At 39.7% G+C, this 25,880-nt stretch overlaps 1 protein-coding gene across 1 annotated transcript; it reads left to right on the top strand.

Annotated features, from left to right (window-relative positions):
* Positions 1 to 7,615: 7,615 nt before the first annotated feature.
* kcnk15 (potassium channel, subfamily K, member 15) lies at positions 7,616 to 13,576 on the top strand. The gene is made up of 2 exons (XM_057826784.1): positions 7,616 to 8,135; positions 9,392 to 13,576. Exons 1-2 carry the CDS (start codon positions 7,853 to 7,855, stop codon positions 10,387 to 10,389), a joined length of 1,281 nt encoding a protein of 426 aa, XP_057682767.1. The 5' UTR covers positions 7,616 to 7,852; the 3' UTR covers positions 10,390 to 13,576.
* The last annotated feature ends 12,304 nt before the right edge of the window (positions 13,577 to 25,880 follow it).

Raw genomic sequence — 25,880 nt, 5'->3', positions numbered from 1 at the left:
GCATAATAACTAAATGCTGCCTCACCCTGCTTGGTTCTTGTTCTTGGAACATGCAGAAGACCCGTTCCAGACGACCTTAGGGGTCTAGATGTCTCATAACAAGTCAAGCATGTATTTTGGTCCAAGGCCATTAAGTGTTTTGTAGACGAGCAGTAGTATTTTATAGTCTATCCTTTGACTCACTGGAAGCCAGTGTAGTGATTTCAAAACCGGTGTAATGTGGTCCAGCTTCCTTGTATTTGTGACGACTCTGGCTGCAGCATTCTGTACTAGCTGCAGCTTCCTGACTGATTTTTTATCAAGACCTGTAAATATACCGTTGCAGTAGTCCAATCTGCTGAAAATGAATGCATGCATAAGTTTTTCCATGTCTTGTTGAGTCAGAAGCCCCTTAATTCTGGTTATATTTTTTAAGTGGTAATAAGCGGATTTAGTGACGGACTTTAGATGGCTATCAAATTTTAGGTCTGTGTCAATAATTACGCCAAGGTTTCTGACTTGATTTGTAGCTGTAAGTGACATTGTTCTAAGTTGGCTGCTTATCTTTGACCTTTCCTTTTTTGGCCCAAAAATGATCACCTCTGTCTTCTCTACATTTAACTGGAGAAAATTCTGGCACATCCATTCATTGATTTGACGAATGCATTTACTCAGGGAGACTAAGGGACTATAATCATGTGGGGACACAGAAATGTACAGTTGTGTGTCATCTGCATAGGCGTGATAGGAGATGTCATACTGTTCCATTATCTGAGCTAACGGAAGCATATAGATGTTAAATAAGAGTGGTCCAAGAATTGACCCTTGAGGGACTCCACACGTGAATTTGGTTCGTTCTGACTGATAGTTTCCAATTGACACAAAGAAATCTCTATCATGTAAATAGGATGTGAACCACTGAAGAATAGTGTCAGTAAGCCCTACCCACTGTTCCAATCTGCTGAGTAGTATGTTGTGATCAACCGTGTCAAATGCGGCGCTGAGATCCAATAGTAGCAGAACAGATGATTTGCCTGCATCGGTATTCCGACGAATATCATTTAGGACTTTGATAAGCACAGTCTCGGTGCTGTGTTGTGGCCGAAATCCAGACTGAAATGAGTTAAAAAGATTGTTTTGCATCATAAAAGTCTGGATCTGTTCAAACACAACCCTTTCGATAATTTTCCCCAGGAATTTCAGATTTGATATTGGCCTGTAATTACTAATGGTTGAGGCTTTCAGATTAGGTTTTTTTAGGAGAGGTTTTATTACTGCAGTTTTTAAAGTCTGAGGAAACTCTCCTGTTTGGAGGGAAGTATTTATAATCTGAAGTATGTCTGGGGCTATGCAATGAAAAACAGTTTTGAAAAAGTTTGAAGGAAGGATGTCAAGGCAGCATGTTGTGGGCTTTAATTTCGACACAATTTCTGTTAAAGTGGCATAGTCCAGGAGGCTAAACTGTCTAAAATTGGCTTGGGGGACATTTTGGGAGGCGTTTAGTGTAACATTTGTTAATCCGGAGTTGCACACAGTCTGTCTAATCTTTAGTTCTTTGTGTGTAAAGAATGCTGCGAAATTATTACAGGACACCTCAGATGCCAATTCCTGAGGTATTGATGCTTGTGGGTTTGTCAGTTTGTCAACAACAGAAAATAGTGTGCGAGTATTGTTGGTGTTTCTACTAATGATCTCTGAAAAATATGATTGTCTAGCATTTTTCAGTTCCTGGTTGTATTTGCGAAGACTCTCTTTGTAGATATCATAAAAAACTAGGAGTTTGTTTTTTCGCTATCTGCGTTCTGCTCGTCTACCAACTTGTTTTTGTTTTATAGCTAGTATGGCATTTCTCCAGGGTGACCTCTTCTTTCTTGACAAAGTTTTTGTCTTAATCGGGGCAATAGTGTCCATTACAGTCATCACACTGGAACTGAAACTATTTACAAGTTCTTCAGCCGGAGCTATTGTAGAGGTTAATGATGAGGCATAGGCCTGTGTGAATAACGCACATGTGTTATCACTTATGTAACGCTTCCTAATCACCTCTGTTTCCCTTTTCAGAGGATGGACAGGGGTGGTCATTTTAAACATAATGCAGTAGTGATCAGACAGAGCAACATCATTCACTGTGACCTCAGAGATGTTAAGACCTTTGGATATTATTAAGTCCAGTATGTGCCCTCTGTTATGTGTTGGAACTGTGACATGCTGAGATAAACCAAATGTATCCAAAATATTTAAAAGCTCTCTAGCACATCCTTCTTCAGGATTATCAACATGAATGTTAAAGTCACCCACTAAAACAACACAATCAAAGTCCATGCAGACGGAAGACAGTATTTTGGTAAGCTCATCAAAAAACATTGTGTTATACTTCGGTGGTCTGTAAATTGTTACCAAGGCAGCTCTGCAAGGGCTTTTTAGCTGAATGACAATATATTCAAAGGAATCAAACTGACCACATGAAATATTCGTGCATTGAAAACTGTCCCTGATCAGACTGGCAACCCCACCTCCTTTCTTATGGGTTCTTGGCGCACTAAAGAAATTGAAGTTTGTGGGGGTTGCCTCGATCAGAACTGTCGAACTCTTATCTTGATCTAACCAAGTTTCTGTTAGGAACAACATGTCAAGGTTATGTTTGCTGATAAAATCATTAATTAAGAAAGATTTGCCAGCTAAAGATCTAATATTTAGCAGAGCCAATTGGAGATGCCAGACTGGATTCACTGGTGAGTTTTGGGAATGACATACTATGCTTAACAGGTTGGCAGAGTTGATTGAACGTTTTTTATTTCTCACCAGCCTAGCCCTTTTTTTGTTGTTTATCACCACTGGGATTGTTGAGCATACATACTGTACTCCATAAGGCCTCGGCTTTTGCTGGGACAGAACAGTCTTTGTAATGTTGTCACAGCCTGGACCCGGTGCACATCATATTGGTGTCGCAAACATGGCTTTCTCCATAGAAGGATAATACCGTGTAGTTCCAGAGTTGTAGTGCTTTGGCTTTGCCCCGAGAGAATTCCAGGGGAGGCTGGTTGGTTTGTTGCCATATTCCCCTGGCACCTGTCGGGTGTGACAGGTACAGGATGGAAGCGAAGACATGAACTTGAGGAGATCAAGAGACTGGTTAACCTTGCTATCTAGATCCATGGAGTCCCAATCAGGTTGACTCATTATTCCATCCAAACTAAGTCGTCGGCGGGGTGGCTTCCGGGACTGTGGGGATTTAGGCCTTGATGAGGCCTTAGCCTGACTGAGTCGGCGGAGTGGTGGCGTCTTGGAGTGTGAGGATTTGGTGCTGGATGGGGCCTTATCCTGGAATCGGCGGCGTGGTGGCGTCTTGGAGTGTAAGGATTTGGGGCTGGATGGGGCCTTATCCTGGAGTCGGCGGCGTGGTGGCGTCTTGGAGTGCGAGGATTTGGGGCTGGATGGGGCCTTAGCCTGGAGTCGGCGGCGTGGTGGCGTCTTGGAGTGCAAGGATTTGGGGCTGGATGGGGCCTCGACAGCAGAGGATTGCACGGTCGGGTCGTTCTCCTCCTGTTGAGCTGATGGAGCCATTTCTTGAGTCTCGTCTGAAGGGGGTCGATCACCTGCTACCAGGGTCTCCCCCCGTTGAGGCAGTGGAGCGTAAGCAGAGGAGGGTTGGTCACAGCCTGGCAGGGCTGGCTTAGTCACTTCCCCTTCAGCGACTATCGGCTCCATTTTTGGAGACATTGATCCTGCATGCACACTGTCTGATTCAGCACTCATCCCAGCCACCATGTTTATACAGCAAGATGAAACAAATTACAAATACCCTCTTGGAGTTTGCTAATTGGCGATTTGTGACAAATTTACAAAGTTTACTGATATTCTTTCCTGCTCGTAGTCCCCGGTTTATGAACAAGTTCTGTTCCAGCGTTGCCAATGTAACCCGGATTTCCACGTAAATCGGAATTAACCCTTTAAATACCTCTAAACACCCTCTAAATTAAAAAATAAAAACTATCCAAAAAACAGTGTTCTCAATACTGATTACTTTCTTTCAGTCACGAGTAATCTAACGCGTTCATTTTTTTCAAACCAGTAATCTGATTAAAGTTAGTTTCCTTAGTGTCTGTACGTTACTATTTTGTTATTGCCTCATAATGTACGTAAAATGAAGAATATTGTAGTAGTCTACGAACAGCATTTTGAATAAAAAATGCTACAAAGGTTACGTGTTCGTTTCCATAGTAACCGCTCACATCTACTTCTTGTTTTGGTCTTGAGTCACATGCGCTGAGTGTTTTGGGACTTAGAAAGGCGTGGGCCAGGCTGCCAGTGCAGGTACACATTTGAGCCAAGTGCTGAAATGTGCTAGGGAATGTTGATCTGTGTACATCCACAAACGAACGTGAGTATTTTTCCTTCATTCTGCAGTGTTCCAGCGATAGGTTGGACCCCCTACCTGCGCGGCTGTTTCTTAGCTTTGCCGTTGCAACGACGGGCAGTCATCGCTCCAAGTTGGCAAGGATTGTTTACTTCGTGTTGCACATTTATGCCATGAGGTAACGTGTATGTTTAACATCTTTGGGATGTGTTGTAAGTCCGATTAAGTGTAAATTGCTCAATTGCAGCCACGTTTTGTGGCCAAATTGATCGCGTGTGTGTATGGCGTGCTTCTGGGTTGTGTGCGTGTATTTGCGCCCGCCCACACCATTGTGTTTGTTGTACTGTGTAATTCATTTGTGTGTTGTTGATTATTGTGCAATCAATTGGCATTGTTTTACATTTGCACTGATATGCTGTTAATTCTATCCCGAAATTCTGAATTTTTGACATTAGGCTTAATCTTGGAATTAGTGGGGTTTAATTAGTGGAATTGATTTCAACTCTTAACTCAAAATTCATGCAGTTTGTCAGTTATTCCAAGACGTTGGAGCTAAGTGCTAGCTAGACAGTGAGCTAAGCTCCAAAATGTCAGATGTCTGTGTGATTTGTTGACTTTATTCAGCTGCTCATGACATCAACACTTGCAGAAATAAACTAAAGTAAAATGAAATTAAATCAGTCTCATTTTCAATAACAGCAATTCAAATTTGTGTTTACAAGTAGCTGCTGATACAGCAATAACAAACGATTAGCATGTATCAGTTAGCATCCACACATGATCAAAAACAATCCAGAGTTATGAGTGAAAACTATATAAATGATGATAAATGATTTCCTCATATTACTGCATATATACAACACATTGAATGAGCTTTGAAATCAAAAGCCAGTTTTTTTTCAACAACTATTCAATTTGTTTAACAGAGGGGTATTAGATTGGTAACCAAAAATATCTGTAATAGCTCAATGTTGTTAAAAGCAAAAATCAAAAAATTTTTGGGTATTTTAGCAAGAAGCATGAGGTCAACGCACAAGATCGCACGCCACAAATAATGATTGAGTGGGCCAGATCTAGGGTTCTTGAGTTGGACACCAGCCCGAAAGCAGGTGACTGCGCGCCAGAGCCGGCGTCATCTCGCCAGATTCACATAGCAATCACGCTCGCTGAAGTGTACCAGGTGCGGCGAGCGTCAATCTGACTTTCCAAATGATAGATTATGTACTGTTCTGGGGCGGACCGTGCAGACCGGATATGCTCAAAATCTAAAATTTAATGGTCAACGTGTGACATTACAACAGTGTACACCATGAAGGCGGGCATCAGTGCTGCGACACTAAACGGGAGAACACGTAGGAATTAGGACACAGCATCTCGGCGGATGGCAAATTTCTGTGGTAAGTGCTTCATTCAATGTCATAATTGCATTTGAAGTCACTGCTTGACAGTTAAACAAGTTATTCATCCGAGCGTTAATAAAATGGCCTGTGTATTCGAGTCATCTGCCATGTCTGCAAATTAAGTAGTTCAACATTTTTTGCAGAACAACATATGGAGGGAGAAAGCATTTACTATGTAATGCTGTAAATGTTTCATTGTTGCACTACTGTTAGGGTGCCTGCCCCTTGAGCCCCGCTCCTCCTTTGTGTCTGTGTGTATGTGTGCCACTGCCTTAATTGTAGGATTGGACAGATGGGTGAGCCTGGTACCAGGTGCCGGTGATCATCGACAGCAGCTTACTTAAATCTGTCCTTGGCCTCACATCATCACCAGATCCACAGCTAAACTGCAGGAGTCTGTGACTCCAGCTTTCAAATAACAAATAACCTTGTAATGCTGATACTGAGTTCATTTTTTGTTTTTTTCCCCCCTAGATCCTGTGCTGCTTGCCTGCCAGAATGCCTGCCTGCCTATTCAGTTGTTCTATCACCAAACTGCCCACCAGATTCTTTGGAAATTATCTGCCACTCCCTCTAATCGTCAATAAACTTTTGTTCCCACTGCCAGTTTGCCTCCTGTCTCTGGGCTTGTGTCCACCGTTACCCCAGAACCTTAAAAAATACAATATGTTGTTAACAGTCTAAAAATGGGACATCTTTAATGTGGAGATGCTTGTTCCAATTAAAATATTATATGAATAAACAATGTTGTAATGTTATGGTGCATTAATATGTTAGCATTAATACATGGCATGAAAACATAGTGTTGTCTTTACTGCATTTAAATGACATTTAATTTGCATTATAAACACATTACAGTATGATACATTTAACAAAATGGACACCAAATTTAAAACTGAAAACGGTTTTGATACAAATCTGGCCCAGTGCTGGCCCAGATTGAGTAACGTGCGCCATATCTGGGCCGTACATTATTGGTGTTTCTGCTATTTGGGACCAGTTCTAGCCCAAAATTGTTTGCTGATCCGGCAAGTGAATCCATACTGACTTTTGCCTATTGTTCAAATAAACCCTTTGGCGGGTCTGTTTCACGAAATTGGGCTGAAATTTGCAGTACACCTTGCCCATGTCCCCTACAGTTATATTTGCTATCTGGGTGTGGGGTAGCGGATTGGTAACTGAATTCTTATTCACTTATATCTTTTTTATTTTAAATAATCCATTACAAAACATTTGGCTTTGATATACACGTAAATAATTTTATTCAACAATTTGCGTTCCAAAGTCAAATTTATAGCAAACATACTGAAGGAATCAGTGCCACTATGAATAAATTTGTATGCGAGTTTAAATGTGTACCATTTTGAATAATGCGTTCATTTTGTATCAGAAAGAAGAATTCTATGTTAGATATCCTTCTCGAACTCATGGTGTGTGCTTTCTTATGCAGGTAACCATGGAAACCAACATTTTATGGAATAAGTCTCCTTGCACAAGCAGTGAAACTATGGCAATTATTGAAAAAAAATCTGTAATTCAAACATCGCACAAAAACATGCGGTTTTGTTAGTATAAAACAGATCCACATGGCCCTATTTATGATGTCATTACATCATTTCACAGTATTTGCATAGCGTTATAGCATTGATTCAAGATACACTTTCAACTTTCTTCTCAAATTGAGACTGATTTTTTTTTTTTTTTTTTGCTGGAAACTTGCAGCCTATACGTGGTGGTTAGTTTTTCTGACAATACTTTATAAGGAATTTAGTCCAATACTCTGGTGATGGTTTGATTGACTCTTTTGCACTTACTGTTCTTCAAGTAAATGCGCGCGCGCACACGCACGCTCTCACACACGCGCGTATACATATTGACTACTGGGGGCTTTTTTTCTTTGCTTGCGCATGCGAAGAGAAGATCGGGGGCCACTACGTTCCATAACAGATAACTGAGTGGAGATCATCAATCGCTTGCCTCCATGCTTCTTTGAATGTAGACGTCAAGTAGGTATCTTCTCACGCAACAGGCTGCACCACAAATGTGCAGAACAGCAGGCTCCATCTGTCACCTGTAACTGCGCCTTCGCTGCAGACATTCTACGCTAGCGCCGAGGATGAAGAAACAAAACATCCGGACCCTCTCGCTCATCCTCTGCATGTTCTCCTACTTGCTGGTGGGCGCCGCCGTCTTCGACGCGCTCGAGTCCGAGACGGAAAGCTCCCGCAGGCGCGTCTTGGAGCAGAAGCGCAGCGAGATGAAGAAGAAGTACCGCTTCTCCGAGGAAGACTACCGCGAAATCGAACGGGTGGTCTTGCAAGCGGAGCCCCATCGAGCCGGGAGACAGTGGAAATTTGCTGGTTCTTTTTATTTCGCTATAACAGTTATCACCACCATTGGTAAGATGTAATTCAAATCAGAATAATTCATTGCTATTCTATACTGTCACCTGCAGTGTTATGAAATACCACCTTTACAGAGACTTGGTTTAAACTAATCGAAATTAATAACCAGAACTTTAGGTTTGTGTTTGAAGTTTTGGTGTAGAATATGAATATATATTGTGAGAGGTTCGTATTTTTTATTTGCTCCACAAAAGGAGGAAAATATATTGTCAGAATGATGCAGTATGTCCTGTTAAAAAATGCTGACAACTGTGGTTGCTACTATTTTCCAATTAAAATAACAGGGGGAAAAACTGCAAAATACACATAAAAACAGTATAGTTCTGTTAACTGTTAACTTTGAGGTAGTTTTTTAAAGACTGCTTTGAGGGAGGGCTAAAAAAGTCACCAACATGTTGTTTTTGTTCTTCTAGTTCTTTTTGGGGCTGAAACCAACCAAAATAGCTATTTCTCCATTATTCGTGGACGGAGGAGCATAATGAATTTTGGTCAAAATATTCTTGGATCCCGGAGCCTGATTTTTTAATTAAAAAAAAAAAAAAGTCTCAGGGCTGATTAATTAATTAATTAATTGTTATTTAGTTACTCCAGTTAGCCAAAAGATGGTAGTATCTTTTTTTGTGTACCAGCCAGTCGTAGTTCATTTGAACTTGATTTCTTAACTCAAAATCATGGTAGAAAAATGTAATTTTGTAATGCTTTTTTTGCACTGTGAGCAATCAGTTTTGATGGTGACTTCCCTGCGCTCTTTTTCTTGTTCTACCCCATCTCCACCTGGATTCATACCCACAACCTATGCATAGAAGGTTAGAAAAAAAACATACTCTGTGAGAACTTAAAAAAGGTGTACTAGCAGCTGAAACTGGACTTGGCCACTTGGTCAGTAGTCAGCACGCTGATGGCGTCGGCTAAAACCCTAAGAGAACGAGGGAGTGCTGTGAGGTCACCATGACACATGCATACTTGCAGTCATTTGCTGCAAAATTAGTCAAACTTTTTTTAACAGAACTTTGTTTTTAATTAAAATATTTAATAAAACAAAATTTTCATGGTATTTTACCATAAATTTGATGGTTTTCTTTCTTTTTTTTCCCCCGAACCTTTTTACAATATCGTTTTAACCACAATTAATACTTCCAAACAGACAACAAATTCCCATAAGACATCTTGCACTTTTTCCTTTGTTGAAATAGTTTTTCAAAAGCTGTCCACTTTACCAAATTTCACATTAAACCTCCTCTCATTTGAAGGTTATGGTCATGCAGCACCAGGCACAGATGCAGGAAAGGTGTTCTGCATGTTCTACGCAGTACTGGGCATTCCTCTGACTTTGGTCATGTTCCAGAGCCTGGGAGAGAGGATGAACACATTTGTGCACTATCTCCTCTATAAGACCAAACAGTGTATAGGCCTTCAACTCACTGAAGTGTCCATGGAGAACATGGTTCTAATGGGATTCTTATCCTGTATTGGCACACTATGTGTGGGGGCTGCAGCTTTCTCTCATTTTGAAGGATGGAGCTTCTTCCATGCTTATTACTACTGCTTCATCACACTCACCACAATTGGCTTTGGAGACTTTGTGGCCCTGCAAAAAAAAGAGGACCTCCAGGAGAAAACCCCCTATGTCGTTTTCAGCTTCATGTACATTCTGGTGGGGCTTACAGTTATCGGAGCCTTCCTGAACTTGGTGGTTCTACGTTTCCTCACCATGAACAGTGAAGATGAGAAAAGAGATGCTCAAGAAAGGGAGTCTCTGAAGAGGAACAGGCACGTTTTGGATGGGGCTTTGATCCTCCGTCTCAAGGGGGAGCATGACCGAAACGACTGCAGACACAACATGGCATATAGACACAGCCAGAGTCCGCTGTTCCTTCCGATGGAGGAGGGTACGAGTCGCACCAACCTGATCAGCTCCTCGGCAGACAATCACAAGAGAAGGAAAAGCCCCTGCAAACATAAGATGCATTTGCAGTTGACGACAGATGCACGCAAGCCAGAGTCAAGCATAAGCTCTTTGTGCTCCTGCATGTGTTACCGCCTGGGCATTTGTGATAGCCCTCTCATGGCCCGGAGTCAACAGAAAGGCTGCCATGGCAGCTCTGTTTACTACAATTCTGTTTCCTATAGGATCCACAACAGCTCGGCAGGCTCCAGGAACAATACTGGAGTCTCTTTGCATGGAAGCACACACTCATCAGGGCGTCGCTTCAACGAGTTCCTTCGATCAAGGAGAATGTCAGTGTAAAACACAATGTTTTATTTTTCACTTTAATCTGGAATGGTCAATGAAGCAAATCTGCTTATTGAACTAGTTTCTTTTGTAAAGAACACTACTCTCAAATAAGCTATTGTTTTGCTTGCACCCGTTTTTCAAGTGCATGCTCAGTGGAATATATAGCACATCATTTGGATGCATGAGTACTTCTGTTAGATATGAACTATCTTTTAATGCATATTTAAAGTCCCACTGTCATCATTTCTTTCACACGAATTAAACAACTGAGTCAAAGGACTCAAAAAGCATTTTTAAAAACTCAAAAAGATCCATAACTATTGAAATTGTGTTTTGGGATTTTAGATTAGATTTGCAGGTTTTACACCATAGGATGTCACGTAAAGCGGAAGTTCAGAATTTTTGATATCAGGCTTAATATTTGAGTCAGCAAGGGTTTAATTTGTTGGTGGAGTTGACATTAACACTAACAAATTCTGTGTAGTTCGTTAGTTATTTGTTAGTTTCAGGGCTTCGGAGTGGCTAAGCTAGCGCTAGTCAATTGGGCTGACTTAGCATTACAGTAAAAAACAACATATGCACACATGAAAATGATCAATGACCCATGCAATCAATAGTGTTGGCTATGTTTTCAGAATAAAGTTCTTAAAACTTACCATTGCATGTCAATAATTGTATTATGAACAGCAACATTTGTAATCCAGCAGCTCTGCAAGGAACAGACTGTCTAGACAAGCAGGATGGAGTGATATCGCTTCATTTTTTTCACCACTGATTTTTTCTTGTAGGAACGAAAGGGACTCCCATTAGAGGAACAGGGCGGAGTGATATCACATTCGATTTTTTCCCCGCTGATTTTTTATGTTGTTGCCAGCAGCAAGTAACCAGTTTATATTGTTCCTCATTCTTCATACGGAATTTGTGGAAACTTTCCTTTGTCAATTTCTTCTGTCTGTTTCCACAGCCTATAAATGCACATTTCACCATGTTGCCGGCCGTCAGTTAACTCAGCAGACTGATGTGGCATTCGAGGAAGGTGGGAAGTCATGAGTTTCCAACCTCCTATCTGGAAAAATATAATTTGAACGCCTCTGCTATTTGATCGCTTACGAGAAGGCAGGTTTGCCGGCGGTCAAAATGTCTTTTGATGGCCAAAATAAAAAAACAACTTTTTGCAGTCAGCCATCTTTGCTGTTTACATTCGCTTGGAACGCTATGAGGTTGCAACTTGTACTCTCCGAGCGAAATAAGTCTGACTCCCCACTTTCCTCGAATGCAGCGTGAGCACGAGTGGCCGAAGCACTCTTCTCTATTGTGGTAGTGTTACGCATCTAAAAAATAATAGTCCTGCAGAATGAAATGAATTACGGCAGTTTTTTTGTGACATTGTTTTGGCCACATGGGTGTTTTGGAACAATGATATGCATTTTGAATTTGACTATGTTGGATCTGTTTGTAGATCTGTATCGTTTTTTATTGGCATGCAAGTTGGCCCCATTGACTCGCGCTAGCTTACCCACTCCGGAACTCAAACTAACAAATAACTTACAAAATGCATGGAATTTGTTGAAATCAACTCCACCAACTAATTAAACCCTCGCTAACTCGAGGATTAAGCCTAATGTCAAAAAAATTGCGCTTTAAGTGCAGAATCCAACAGCCAACATACAGTATGTGTAGCTCCATATGGTGGTTATTGAGTTTTTAAGTGCAAAATACAGTAGATTTTATTGTGATTTTACTGTGCGATATTTCAGAATACTAAGTTGAAAGTGGGTTAGAAGAGGAAGAAAGTCCTCAGGAAGTTTACCTTTCGAATTGTAAGTCTAATTGTACCATAGTACCATTCACACTGGTCAGATGCAAGTGCTCCTTCCTCACTGACACTGGATGGAAGCATTAGCGTAGAGATTGAAATATAAATCGTTTCTCATTTGCATACATTACAGTCAGATGCATTTGCTTGAGACCACTCCTGAGTGTTTGTGTTGGAGCAATTTCCAACAGAACTTCTTGGCCATAGTTTCGGTGCACAATGTGTCTGTAATACTAGTATGCTTAGAAAATAAATAAAAAGCTGATCACCACTATGTTTAAAGTGACTGCATTATACAGTTTGTCACTTATTTAATTGCTACTGCCACTTCTGGCCTAAAGCTTAGTTGCAGCCTGTGTTAAACTTGTGTACGCCGTGCATGCTTGTAGGAGCACAAACATAACAACAAAAATGTTTGTGGCACAAACCGGCAAAAACATTTGCGACCAGTTTGCAGCGAATCGGACAATGTGGACTGGCTGGTGACCTCAGACTGACGTTTAAAAGAATAATTAATATCGCAAAAATTATAACGGCATAAACGATCATTTTTGCGACTCAAACGTAGCACAAACAACTGACATAGTTTTAATTTAAATTTTACAATATGGGGGCGGGGGCAACTTCACTCTAACAAGCAACCAGTGTTAGGACCATCAAATCGGCATCAGAAACGTAGAAAACAGTTTGTAGCAAGTGTTAAGTGGGATAGAAAAGTGGTTTTGCCAAGTAGAGACCGAACCCTCTCTATTGAAGGTAAGAAATGGGGTTTTGGGGAAAGTGTTATTATTTCAGGGCTCTGTGCATCAGCATGCATGAAGAAAAAACGTTTTTAAATCAACTCTACAAATCCTGTATAGTCTCTTTTAATAATGCAAAACTTGCAGTAGGATCATATTGGAAGGAGATACTGTAATACGGCTTTACTTACATCACTTCTACTTAATGGCCAGCGTTGCGATGTCCAACAGCAGGATCTGAAAATTGGGATTAAAACGGCTTTGGCTTATTTGATAACAAAAAGGAATGCGGATTGTGCTCAGTGAAGTCCAATCTATTTAATTCATTCATTGAGATTTTTACATGACAGTGGGACTTTAAAACTGAAATAATGTTTACTCACACTGTGACATGCCATTAAAGAATGTCACCAAAATATAAGGGAATACTTCACACTATGACCACATTAATGCACTTAATTGTAGTATTGTCACACATCAGTGTCACAACGTTAAATTTATTTTAATCCCATACACTATTTTTATGACTATCCCTAACGTGGTAAGGCTTACACTTTTATAGTTAAATAGTTAACCTTCTATTGGGGTATAGGTCATACAGATACTTATAGACATATAGATATGACTATTTTTGGTAATTAACCCCAGGAGGAAACCTCTTCTGAAGACGGTACACAAGAAAGCCTGCCTGTCTCATCAGACCATAAGACATAGTTCCAGTAATCCATGTGCTTTGTTGACATGTCTTCAGCAAACTGTTTGTGGGCTTTCTTGTGTACCGTCTTTAGAAGAGGCTTCCTCCTGGGGGGACAGCGATGCACACCAATTTGATGCAGAGTGCGGCGTATGGTCTGAGCACTAACAGGCTGCCCCCCACCTCTCCAATCTCTGCAGCAATGCTGACAGCACTCCTGTAACGAGTCACATGACATTTTAGAGGGAAAATGACAGCATTACTCAATTTGGACATTTAGGGATGTTCGTAGTTTCTAAGGGGTGTACTGACTTTTGTTGCAAGGGGTTTAGATATTAATGGCTATATTTTGAGTTATATTGAGGGGAAAATAAATTAACTCTATTATATAAGCTGCACACAGACTACTTTACATTGTGCCAAACTGTCATTTTGTCAGTGTTGTTCCATAAAAAGATATACAGTACTTAAATATCTGCAGAAATGCGAGGGGTGTACTCACTTTTGTATATGCTTTTGTACTCACTGTGTATACATACATATATTTTTATGTATGTTTTATACACTATTATACATTATATACATTTATACATACATTTTTTGTCTGAATAAATAAAATGAATAAAATATTACTAAAAACTAAATTAAGAATATTAAAATGAATAAAAGCAGAAATACTCTGGTAATGGCCCCGAATAACAGTTGATAATTCATTTTTAATTTCCCAGTATTTAATGCATTGCTTGCCATTGACAACAATATATACTGTTAAAAAAAAATAAAGGGAACACTAACTCAACACGATGTAGATCTGAATGAATGAAATATTTTTATTAAATAATTTCTTTCCATAGTTGAATGTGCTGACAACAAAGTCACACAAAAATATCTATGAAAATCAAATGTATTAACCAACGGAGGTCCGGATTTGGAGTTATTGTCAAAATTAAAGTGGAAAAACGCACTTGAGGCTAATCCAACTTTGATGAAGGGAATGTCCTTCATACTGGTCAAAATGAGGCTCAATAGTGTGTGTGGCATTCGCGTGCCTGTATGACCTCCCTACAAAGCCTAGGCATGCTTCTGATGAGGTGGCGGATGTTTTCCTGAGGGATCTCCTCCCAGATCTGTACCAGTGCATCACTGAGCTCCTGGACAGTCTGAGGAGCAACCTGGCGGCCTGTGGGAGATTCCTGGAGACATGTATACAGGAGAGCTGGACAGGGCTGTAGAAGGCCCTTAAACCCTCAGGAGGATAGGTATCCACTCCTTTGTTCAAGGAGGAACAGGATGAGCACTGCCACAGCCCTACAAAATGACCTCCTGCAGGTCACTGGCGTGAATGTTTCTGATCAAACAATCAGAAACAGGCTCCATGAGAGTGACCTGAGGGTTTGACATCCTGTAGTGAGCCCAGTGCTCACTTGCCAATGTCACAGCTCGATTGGCGTTTGCTTTAGACAACCAGAATTTGCAACAATACCACAGGCTATGTCCTCTTCACCGATGAAAGCAGGTTCAAACTGAGCACATATGAGGGATGTGAAAGGGTTCGGAAATGCCGTGGAGAACGTTATGCTGGCTGCAACATCATTCAGCATGACTGGTGTGGTGGTAGGTCAGTGTTTGTCAGGGGAGGCATGTCCCTGGAGGACACACAGACCTCTACAGATTAGATAATGGCACCCTGACAGCTATTAGGTATTGGGATGAAATCCTTGGACTCATTGTCATAAGATACGCTAGTGCACTGAGACTTGTGTTCCTCCTGGTCCACGACAATGCCCAACCTCATGTAATACATTTGATTGTCATTGATCATTTTTGTTTGATTTTGCTGTCAGCACATTCAAAGGAACAAATTATTTAAAAAAATATTTCATTGATTCATATCTACAATGTGTTACTTTAGTGTTCCCTTTAATTTTTGAACCGTGTATATTCAATTTATTTAAACTCGGAGGACTGCCTGCGAATGCTCATCTAGCAATACCATTGACAACATTAAATGCCCAATCCATTTTGACTGGGAGGGGTGGCAACAAGTGTCTCCCCACCAAAATTAATTGGACCTCTACCTGCGTCAGTGGCAGCCAGTGAGTTAAATGAGTGCCCCATAAAGGGTTAAAAGTTCTTTATGATCTTTGGCCCAGCAACTGGGGGATGTGGCTTTTTAAACGCATTTTTGTGATACATATCGAGAGGGGTTGTGTGTATATGGGGGGGGGGGGGGGGGGGGGGGGGTTTATTGTCAAGCATTTATGCACTTGAACTTAAACATTGGTTTGTATTTTATGAAATATAGCAGACACTTGATGCAGAATGTAGCATGGTACAGTAAATCTTCCACTATATTAGAAAACACATTAAGGAGGTGGTGTTGACTTGATATTTGATGTGACTCTCTTGTAAGATTGTTTTATTAAAACTGAAAAAAAAAAGCACTATAACCTGTGTTTTTATGTGTTGATTCTCATGTTGTTTACTTAGGTCAAAGCTAGAAAATTGTCTTTTCTGTTATCAATAATTAGTATACCTTTTAGATGACAATAAATTAAGACGTTGAATGCCTTGTCTTGCTGAAAACATTTTTTTAGGGATATGTTTTTAAATTTGTTATTTTCTTTCTTTTTGTTTGAATAATACAAATAGACTTAAAGGATGAGAATGACATGAAATTACTTCAAACAATACAGTATGTTACATGGGATGCAAGGACCATGAGTCTGACACTTGTACTCCGGGTGAATGAGAATATTCATAGGCAAAAAGAGTAAAATTACTTGGGATTGTGTTTCCGAACAAAACAAGTTAAGCCTCAAACAGCCAAACATCTGGATGTTTTGGCTGCGTCTCTTTTAAAAACTTGTGTTTGGAAATTATCTACAGCCTGACAATCTTTTCTAGATATTCTGTAATCTGCATTTAGACTAATAGAACTTTGCCCACCGTTAATAGAGGGAGATTGTTGTGAAAGCTGGCAAACTTCAAACGATTAGACCAATAGTAGCCCTGGAAGGTTGAGGGTACCAGTCATGTGCTCGCGAAGGTGCTCACATTCAATACAAGATGCCGTATGGATAGACCAGCGGTGTCCAAGCTACGCTACACTGCCCATTTTTTAAATTCACCAAATCACCAAACAGATACACCTCCTTATCTGTACAGCATATGAGCAATGCCGAGCTCTCTGTTCAGTGTGGATTTCTCTACACAGCTTTTGTTCTGTCATTGAATGCACCCAGAAATTTCTGAAATTAAAACTGCGCAGTAATGATCTCTTGCCTCCAGTCTTTTATTTAGCAATCCAGTCTAGTCGTCTCACCTGAATTGAAAACGAACTCGCGGAGGACCTGAAAGACAGCCACCAACAGCACCTAACGATTTGATTACGATTCAGAGGCTACGATTCGATTATAAATCGATTATTGATGCACACCCCTCTCCAGCGATTAGCTGCTTTTAATGTTTCGTACATTAGTTACAAAAATTGTACAAAAATGCTCTCAGGCTTAAACGACTATTTCAGTATCAAGTTAACAGTTCAAAACAGTAAATAAAATAGTCTCTAATACTCAAGTCCCCATTCTGTATCAGCAGCTTTAAGCTACATTCAATTAATTTAATGTTGTGAATCAACCGTTAAAGTGGTTAAAATTGCTCCCGTTATTCAATAATTTCCCTTCTGTCTACTTTCGACATGTGAAAAATTTAAAACTGTTTCATCATTTAAAGATAGATTCAAGTCAAGATTTTGCCGATTTAGGAGTATTTTAGATAAAAAGTTAATTAGGTTTGCTTGGAAGGTTCGCTATAACAGCCTTCCTGGGAAGTCTACTGCTTTAAGATGGCAGCTGTTTGCTAATGCCGTCAAGTTTGTCATTTCGCATCTAGTTCTTTATACATGTGATATCTACCGTAGCTTTATGAGGACGTAGTTTGTAGCGGCTGTCGGCAGCAGTCAGGTATTATTATTTTTTTATCTAGGCAAGATACATAATTGCTATTGCTCACACCAATCACTAGAATGTGGAAATGACGAACTAAGAGGTTGTGTTTTTTTGTTATGAATGTGTGGGAAACACCTCAGTAAAGCTTGAAGGAAAATAAAGCGATACATATTCCGATATCCTCAGGTTTGAAGTGTTTAGAACGGTACAGAGTACAACAAGATTTTGTCATGATCTGCTGCTGTTTACAGTTTGTTTGTTTCAGAGCCAGCTGTGGGAGCATTCTCGACGTCACACCGGCAGCGAGTTCCAGCTAATCAACACTAATATATAAACGGTGGCGAACCAACACAACGGTGCCGAGAGATTAGTTTGCTGGTCGCCATTCGCACATACTGCTTTCGAACCGCTCTGTATTTGTCATCTAGTTCATCAGACGTCTTAGCTTTGTGATCCTCTACCTTGTGCAGGTATCGAGTGTATTTTTGTTTGGCTTTTTGGCTATCTGCCCATTGCTCAGTTTTCGCATTTTTTGATCCCCGTCGACCTATATGTCACGGACCCCTTTCGTTAGTCCCCCTTTTTCTGCATTTGCGAGTTTGTTTTGATTGTGATTAATAAATCCCCGAACGCTTCCCCTCTGTTGTCTGTTTTTGGGTCCAATCTCGTTCTCCGCATTTGCGGACCGTAACAGATTTAAAGCTTTGCCATAATGTGCACCACATAAAACAAAAGCAAACGTACAATAAAGCTAATATAAAAACACAGGTTATAATGGACACAGATTGGGAATAAAGTGAATAAGGGACTAACAGCAACTAGTGATGTAGTGGCAATATAGTGCAACAGTGCTTATATGACAATGTACAGTACTCAGACAAAGAGGAAGATGGCTGACCTGATTTGAAAGATATTGACGTAGCAGTGCAAAAATCCTATAATGTAACTGTGCAAATATTGCATACGCATACCCAGTTTATGCAGTATCCAGATGGAGACAGATGTCTGAGAACACATTACTTAGTAAACAGCATGTGACAATGTTGTGACATTAGCAGTGCAATGACAGTGACATTTCAGTGAAAACCAGGGGTGAAAGTGGTTAGAATTTCTTGCTGGAACTCCCCGACGTGAAGGTTGCCACGGAGCCAGAAATTTTATTTATTTCTTTATTTATTTTTGGGGGTGGGGGGTCAAAACTACTGAAATGCAAAGACAACTCTTTTTGGTCAGTTAGTTCAATAACACATAAAAAACTGATTTTCATTCAAAATTGTATTTTTTCAATGATTTGCAAAATAAAAGTTAACAAAAACTCCTAATTTTTATTTTCCCTCATTTCCTCACATACTAAATGCCAAATCTCAATTTTAACTACTTAAGGACATAGGATGTATTTTAAAATTGAAAATAAAGTAAACATTTACTTTTTGTTGTGTTTTTTTTTAATAATAAAGATATAAGTAACGTACTGTACATTCGGAAAAAATAAGTACAAAGGACTTATAATATGCAGAGTGAAATGGAATATATTTTGAAGAACGCGCAAAAATGGACTTTTTTAAATCAAAAGGAAATGAATAAGTAGCCTAACATAAATGAACAAATATAAGTCCAAAGTGACAGCTAAGATGTTCTGAAGCTCCCCATCAGAGCAAATAAAACTAAATATGATAAATAAGCCACCTTAACTCTTTCCTTGCTCTTAAAGATTTGATCCATTTTCTGTTGCATTTCCTTTTTTTTTTTTTTTTTTGCTGTTTCAGAAAACATGCACATTTGAACCAATCAGAGCTAACTATCTCTGGTGACCAGATGTCAGTATGTCACCCAATTGAACGGATAATGAGCCAAGGCGTTTTACTTTTCTGTGTGCATTCGCACATTAACGTGACTCGTCATCGTCAAACTCAGATAACTGCACCAGCTGGGGAAACCTCAATGCCGTACGTGGAATAAGATAAATAATAAATATCGGTGGAAATGGATTACGCTACACAAGCACTTTATTATGCTTATTGTTAACACTTGTGTATGCAAATCTGATTGTTGTAGACTGTTTTCTTCTTGGAGATGAAATACATGTGTAGCAGCTTTGTATTTTTTTTTTTACATAGCCTTTTGACAGTTGCCGTCATATTTTCGGAATCAAAGCCCCATATACCACATCAACGTTGTGGCCCTGAATCTTATACTGCATTCTCGCCCTGATTCTTATACCGGAACTGCATTCCAGCCTTGAATCTTATACCGGAACTGCATTTCTGACCGTTCCCGCCCACTTTCACCCCTGGTGGTGAGTTGAGGGTGGTGACAGCTTGTCTCTCAGTCTGTTTGTTTTGGCTGGTATGGCCTGTAGCGCCTGCCAGAGGTCACCAGGTCGAGAAGGTGGAAGATGGGGTGTGTATAGTCTGTTATAATGCGCCTTGCCCTTCCTCAACACAGAGAGGGATCTTTGTCAGTCTTTAAAAGTGCAAGTGTGCACTTTGTTTTTTTAAAATCTGCTACCTGAAATCCCGATCGATTTTGCGAGGTTAGGTTTATTTCTGCATTGTTTGAAGACAAATGTTTCGTATTGGGGCATTGCAAGGAACGTAATGTTGTCACTTTATACACAGACGCAAAAGACAAAACATACCCACGCAAAATTCGATTGACTATGCAAGAAATGCGCTCTAAATAGAACACTTGAACATTAACTTACACTTATGACTTGAATTTACACATATGACTTACTCCTACCTCTACTTGAATGCACACATAGTGAAACCCCCCATTTGAAAGTTCACATTGATCATTTTCAAATTTCACAGTGTGTCTTAGGCAGACAGAAAAAGAACAACCGACTCGTCATTGCACTGAGTCGCCTGATTTGCCTCTCAAAATAATTTTGATTTCAAATCATTTTTTCATCATGACAGAGGCACGGGATAACTTTGACAACGGCGTCCTCTACAGGGGACAATTCCCGTCAGGGATGTTTGAGAAAATTGGAGTTATGTGCTGCACCACTAGAGGCCAGCATTTACCTACGGTAACCTTAACTCAAGCGTTACCTTGAATGGTAAAAGACCAGGATCAGGCTAGGACTTATCCCATTATCATTCAAATCTGACTTATTATTTCTCTTTTGTAATTTATCCACTCACAAAACTGGAAGACTACAAATCAATTGAAGATGCATCAGCATATGGATTAGTGATTCTCAATCATTAAGTGTTCTGAAAATAAATCATATTGTCATACACCAAGTGACCTCAGAACCAAATGTCAGGTTTAACGTGTCGCAAGAGTGATTTATTCTAATTATTTATTTGGGGTTAAGGGAGCGCAGGTTGCCAGTTAGGGGCTCGTTTGACATCTGAAATCTTGAACCTGAAAGTCAAACAAGCTCTAAAAATTTGGTATCAGTTGAGTTTGAGGAAACAATCCAGTGTATCACACTTTTTACTCCTAGCGGTGGAAGTCTATAACTACAAGTTATATTTTCTACAGCTTCAAAATCCTTTTTTTGCAAGTACGAGTTGTTTTGCCACAACATCAAGTTATAGTGGTATTAAAAAGTATCTGAACCTTTTGGATTTTCTCACATTTCTGCATAAAATCACCATCAAATGTGATCTGATCTTTGTCAAAATCACACAGATGTAAAAACAGTGTCTGCTTTAACTAAAACCACCAAATCATTTATAGGTTTTCCTATTTTAATGAGGATAGCATGCAAACAATGACAGAAGGGGGGGGTGGGGGGGTGGGTGGGGGGAATAAGTAAGTGAAACCTCTGCCTAAGGAGACTTAAAGAGCAATTGAAACCAATTTTTACCAAACAATTTAAGTCAGGTGTGTGCACAATCACTGATAAGTGGTTTAAAGCTGCCCTGCCCACTATAAAACACACACCTGGTAAGAACTGTCTTGATGAGAAGCATTGTCTTATACGCATCTTGGCTCGGTCAAAAGAACTGTCTGAAGGCCTGCGATCAAGGATTGTTGATTTGTATAAAGCCAGGCAAGGATACAAAACCATCTCTAAAAGTCTGGATGTTCATCAATCAACAGTCAGAGAAGTTGTCTACAAATGGAGAGAGTTTGGCAGTGTTACTTCTCTCCCAAAGAGTGGCTGTCCACCAAAGATGACGCCAAGAGTTCAGGGCAGAATATTCAGAGTGGTAAAAAAGAACCCTAGAGTGTCTGCTAAAGACTTACAGAAATCACTGGCACAGTGCAATATTTGTGTGCACAAATCAACTATATGTAAAACTATGGCCAAGAATGACGGAAGAAGCCAATGCTGTCTAAAAAAAAATTGTTAATCATTTAATGTTTTCATACCACTGTATATTTTGTACATGTAGTTGATGTGCTATCCTGTGATTATTTACTTATTTATTTTGTACATTTTAGATGTGTAGCTACATACTGTGATGGAGAGGGAATTTTATAGTTTTCATATGGCTTGAATGTTTTTTGCACGGATTATTTGGCATGTTAATTTCGTTCTAAGTAGTACCTCGTCATACGAACGCATCTACATCGACGTAAAATTTGACTCGCCCTTTGTCTCGACATATGACGGCATGCTCAAAATACGATGATTTACAACAGTGTAGCAATTTCATTGTTTTCCCGCAAGATGGCAGCATTGTGGATTTTCTTGTGAGCGATATCAACATGGGTCCCAAGAAGTTTAGTGCAGGTGATGAAAAAAGGAAAAAGGTGACGTTTACCACTGAAATTAAGAAGGAAATGATAGAAAAATATGAGCGTGCTGTGCGCCTCTGTGAACTTGCTCAACAATACGGCCGGAATATGTCTACGACCTTGACGGTCGTCCTTCGACCTTCGTTCACCAGTCTTTATAAGTTAAGGTGAAAATTATTATCATTGTAACAATGGCAAGGAACTTACTAGCTTTTAATCATTCATTTCACAACTTGTGCAACACAACATTGTTACTATCCGCCGTTACGACACCAACAACAACAGCACATGAAAAGAGAAAGTAAAAACTTCCCACTTTTCGGCACCTTTCTCACTCTAGTCACTCTCGTGCTTTCAGGAACAGCATGCAAAACACAGCCGTCACATTAGAACCCGGTTTGTTACATAATAATTATAATATTATTATTATTATTGCGAATTACCGTAATTTCCCGAATATAACGCGCACTTTCCCCCCCTCCCAAAATCAACTTGTAAAATCATGGTGCGCATTATAAACGGCTACATGGATGGAGACAGAAATATATATATATATATATTACATATATATATAAACCAATTTTTTTTAAATCGACACGGCCATGTTGTGTTGAAGAAACGTATGCGGTGATCCGGTGCCGACCATTACGGTACGTGACGTCACCATTTTGTTTCGGTAATACTTCACTCTAATCGGCCGAATGATTTCGTCTGTGTTAAAAATGCTTTTTTCACTCTTCATAAAGCACATAATTTAGTTTCTTGAACTCATTTGAGTCAACGTTTATTGCAGCTCCGCAACTCGGACCATAACAAACGTTAGCACACAGACTTCCTGTGTCCGTCAACTATATCTGTGCATCGGGAAACTCAAACCCAAATAACAATAGTTCCTATTGTTACTGTCGTGTCGACAGCGATGAGCTCTCACGGATTTCCGACTTACGTTCTCACTTTCATTTTACCATATCAATCCATGGAAGAAACATTTATTCATCATGATGAAACGAGCAAGTTATACAGCAGCCTTTAAAAGAAAAGTCACATCTGTTTTGTTTTCGCCTACATTCTGGTAAGTTGGAGAAGTTGTCAAATCATATTATTACCGTAAATATTGTCAGTTTATGGTAATGTTTAGAACTACCAATGTGCTATGCTTGTGCTGTGTTTCACCAGTCAGTAAAATGATATTTCTGTATCTGTACACGAGCTCTGTTTTCTTGTATTCTTCTATTTATTGGTGCTAAAATTAGGGTGCGCGATATAAACGGGTACAATAATTTCCCCTAGATTTTACAAGTAAATTTGGGGTGCACATTATACACGGGTGCGCCTTATATTCGGGAAATTATGGTATATTCATAATTTATCTGTTTTGCTATGTGTAATTGCTATTTGTAATTGTACCTGCAGTATTTACTGCATGAGGGATTTAGCGTAGGATTTTGGGCTGTGGAACGAATTAATCAAATTATGATGGGAAAATCCCGCTCAAAATACGACTATTTTGACTTACGAACCAGGAAGAAATTCGAAATGTCCATCTTGCCTCCTCAGGTGTAGTTTTGGCTAAGCAAAGCAAAGGACCGTCTCCAAGGTGCTAGGCACATGATCTGTTCGAAAAATAATTTTGACCCATTGTGAAATACTTCGTAGGACTGTTGTTAATTTCATTCGTTTTTGTTGTTTGTCTCAGTGCTTTATAATTTTTTAGGTGCGTAATGCGACCACAATAGAGAGGAGTGCTTCGGCCCCTCATGCTCAGTCTGCTGGGGAGTCCCTTTCGTTCCCACAAACAAAAAAATCAGCAGTGAAAAAAAAAACCCGTTGCAATATCACTCTGCCCTGCTTGTCTAGTCAGCCTGTTCCCTGCAGAGCTGTTTAATTACAAATGTTGCTGTTCATAATACAATTATTGACATGCAAAGGTAAGTTTTAATAACTTTATCCTGAAAACATAGTCAACACTACTGACTGCATGGGTCATCGATGATTCTCATGCGTGCATGTGTTGTTTTCATTAGTAGGCTAACCAGGCACCATTGACTACAGCTTAGCCACTCCGGAGCCCTGAAATTAACAAATAACTAACAAACTGTACGGAATTTGTTAAAATCAACTCAACGTTCTAATTAAACCCTTGCTAACTCACAGATGAAGCCTTATGTAAAAAATTCTTCCCTTTAAAATCCATTCATGGTAAAGTCATTTACATGCAATTCCATTTTTCGGCCACCAGGGGTACACTGCCCCCCCAATATCTGCCTATGGGTCTTGCTGAAGGACATTACAATCAATCCATGGCAGAAGAGAAATTAATCACTTAAACTACTCAGACATCTGGACAGTGTTCATCTTAATGAGGAAGGAAGACCAGACTGTATTTAGTTGTAAAACTGAAACAGAAGTCTTTGTTATATTCAATCGTCCGCCAAAAGACTGATCACATAGTTGAGACTCCATCTGCTTCATTTGGTGACCCTTTGGGAATGACGTGGCGCGTGAGTGTGTCATAGCTGCTGGCTTGTCACAGGGCCAAGCGTTCGATTTGTTTACAGATGCAATATGTCCATCTTGGCTGAGTGCTGCATAAAGAAGCCAGGGGAGCTGCTAAGTCTTTCTTGCGGCACTCGTGCTTCTTACTCTGATGATTCTCTCCACAGAGAGCATTTGAAGAAGAAAACACACTTTCATGGTGATTAAACATTCAGTGTTGTTTGGAATAATTGAACATTGTGGCACTGTCATTGTCTTCTGCTTGATTTATTGTACAAACACATTTGTATTACTTTTTGGTTACACATCTTTTTCTTTTTGATGCAAGCCATTCCCAGCATTGCATTTATTACAATGTTGAGATTTTCCCAACGGACAAATTAAGTAAATAAGTTAAATAAAAATATCAGTATTGGGGTTCAGCAGACTATTTCGGGGATAGGGCAACTTCTGCAATAATTTCACAATTCAAGCGCTTTCACAGCTTCATATTCATTCACTCAAAATAGTCCAAAAGAAGGCACAGTCCACATTAACAGATTTATTTGTACTTGTTCACATTTAATGGTTTCATTAAAATGTCAAACTGTTCTTTTGGCAGCAAGCTGAAAACTTTTCCCCATAATGGGCTTGCAATTGAACATTCACCGGTAATTGAACAATAATGAACTGTTCTGTGACCCTGTGTGTCTGTGTGCGCGCGTGCACGTGTGCGTGCGTGTTTGATTGATTTTGAAAGCAGTCTTTGAGCGCACTCTCTGTGCAGGCTGAGCAAGCACCGTGTAAGGAGGGTCGGAATGATTTAAAGTGATAATAAATATGCCCTACAGAGGGCAATGTTGCACCTCGAGCAGCTAAATCATCTCACTTCTGAGTGTTCTATCTTGTACTTCCAACTATTTCCTCTTTTGTCTGTAACTTTTTAATTTGTCCGTGTTAATGTTGAATATTTATATCACGAAATTTCCAACATTGTTAGATATCATTTAGAATTGTAAATGAGTGATTAACACAAATGCTTTTTAAACCTTTTTAACGTAAATTCTCCAGGTACATGTGTGATTTTTTCCTGTACGAGATACTTGGGCTTTATATTTTACCCACAT

This window comes from Corythoichthys intestinalis, chromosome 2 (assembly GCF_030265065.1).
Source record: "Corythoichthys intestinalis isolate RoL2023-P3 chromosome 2, ASM3026506v1, whole genome shotgun sequence".
NCBI lineage: Eukaryota > Metazoa > Chordata > Actinopteri > Syngnathiformes > Syngnathidae > Corythoichthys > Corythoichthys intestinalis.
This window is presented reverse-complemented; position numbering and strand designations above follow the sequence as displayed.

What these genes read in the sequence shown, in the direction of transcription:
- kcnk15 (XM_057826784.1), top strand. Translation starts at nt 7,853, where the DNA reads ATGAAGAAACAAAACATCCGGACCCTCTCGCTCATCCTCTGCATGTTC. An exon ending in AACAGTTATCACCACCATTG is followed by an intron (nt 8,136 to 9,391) that starts GTAAGATGTAAT and finishes TCTCATTTGAAG; the next exon opens with GTTATGGTCATGCAGCACCA.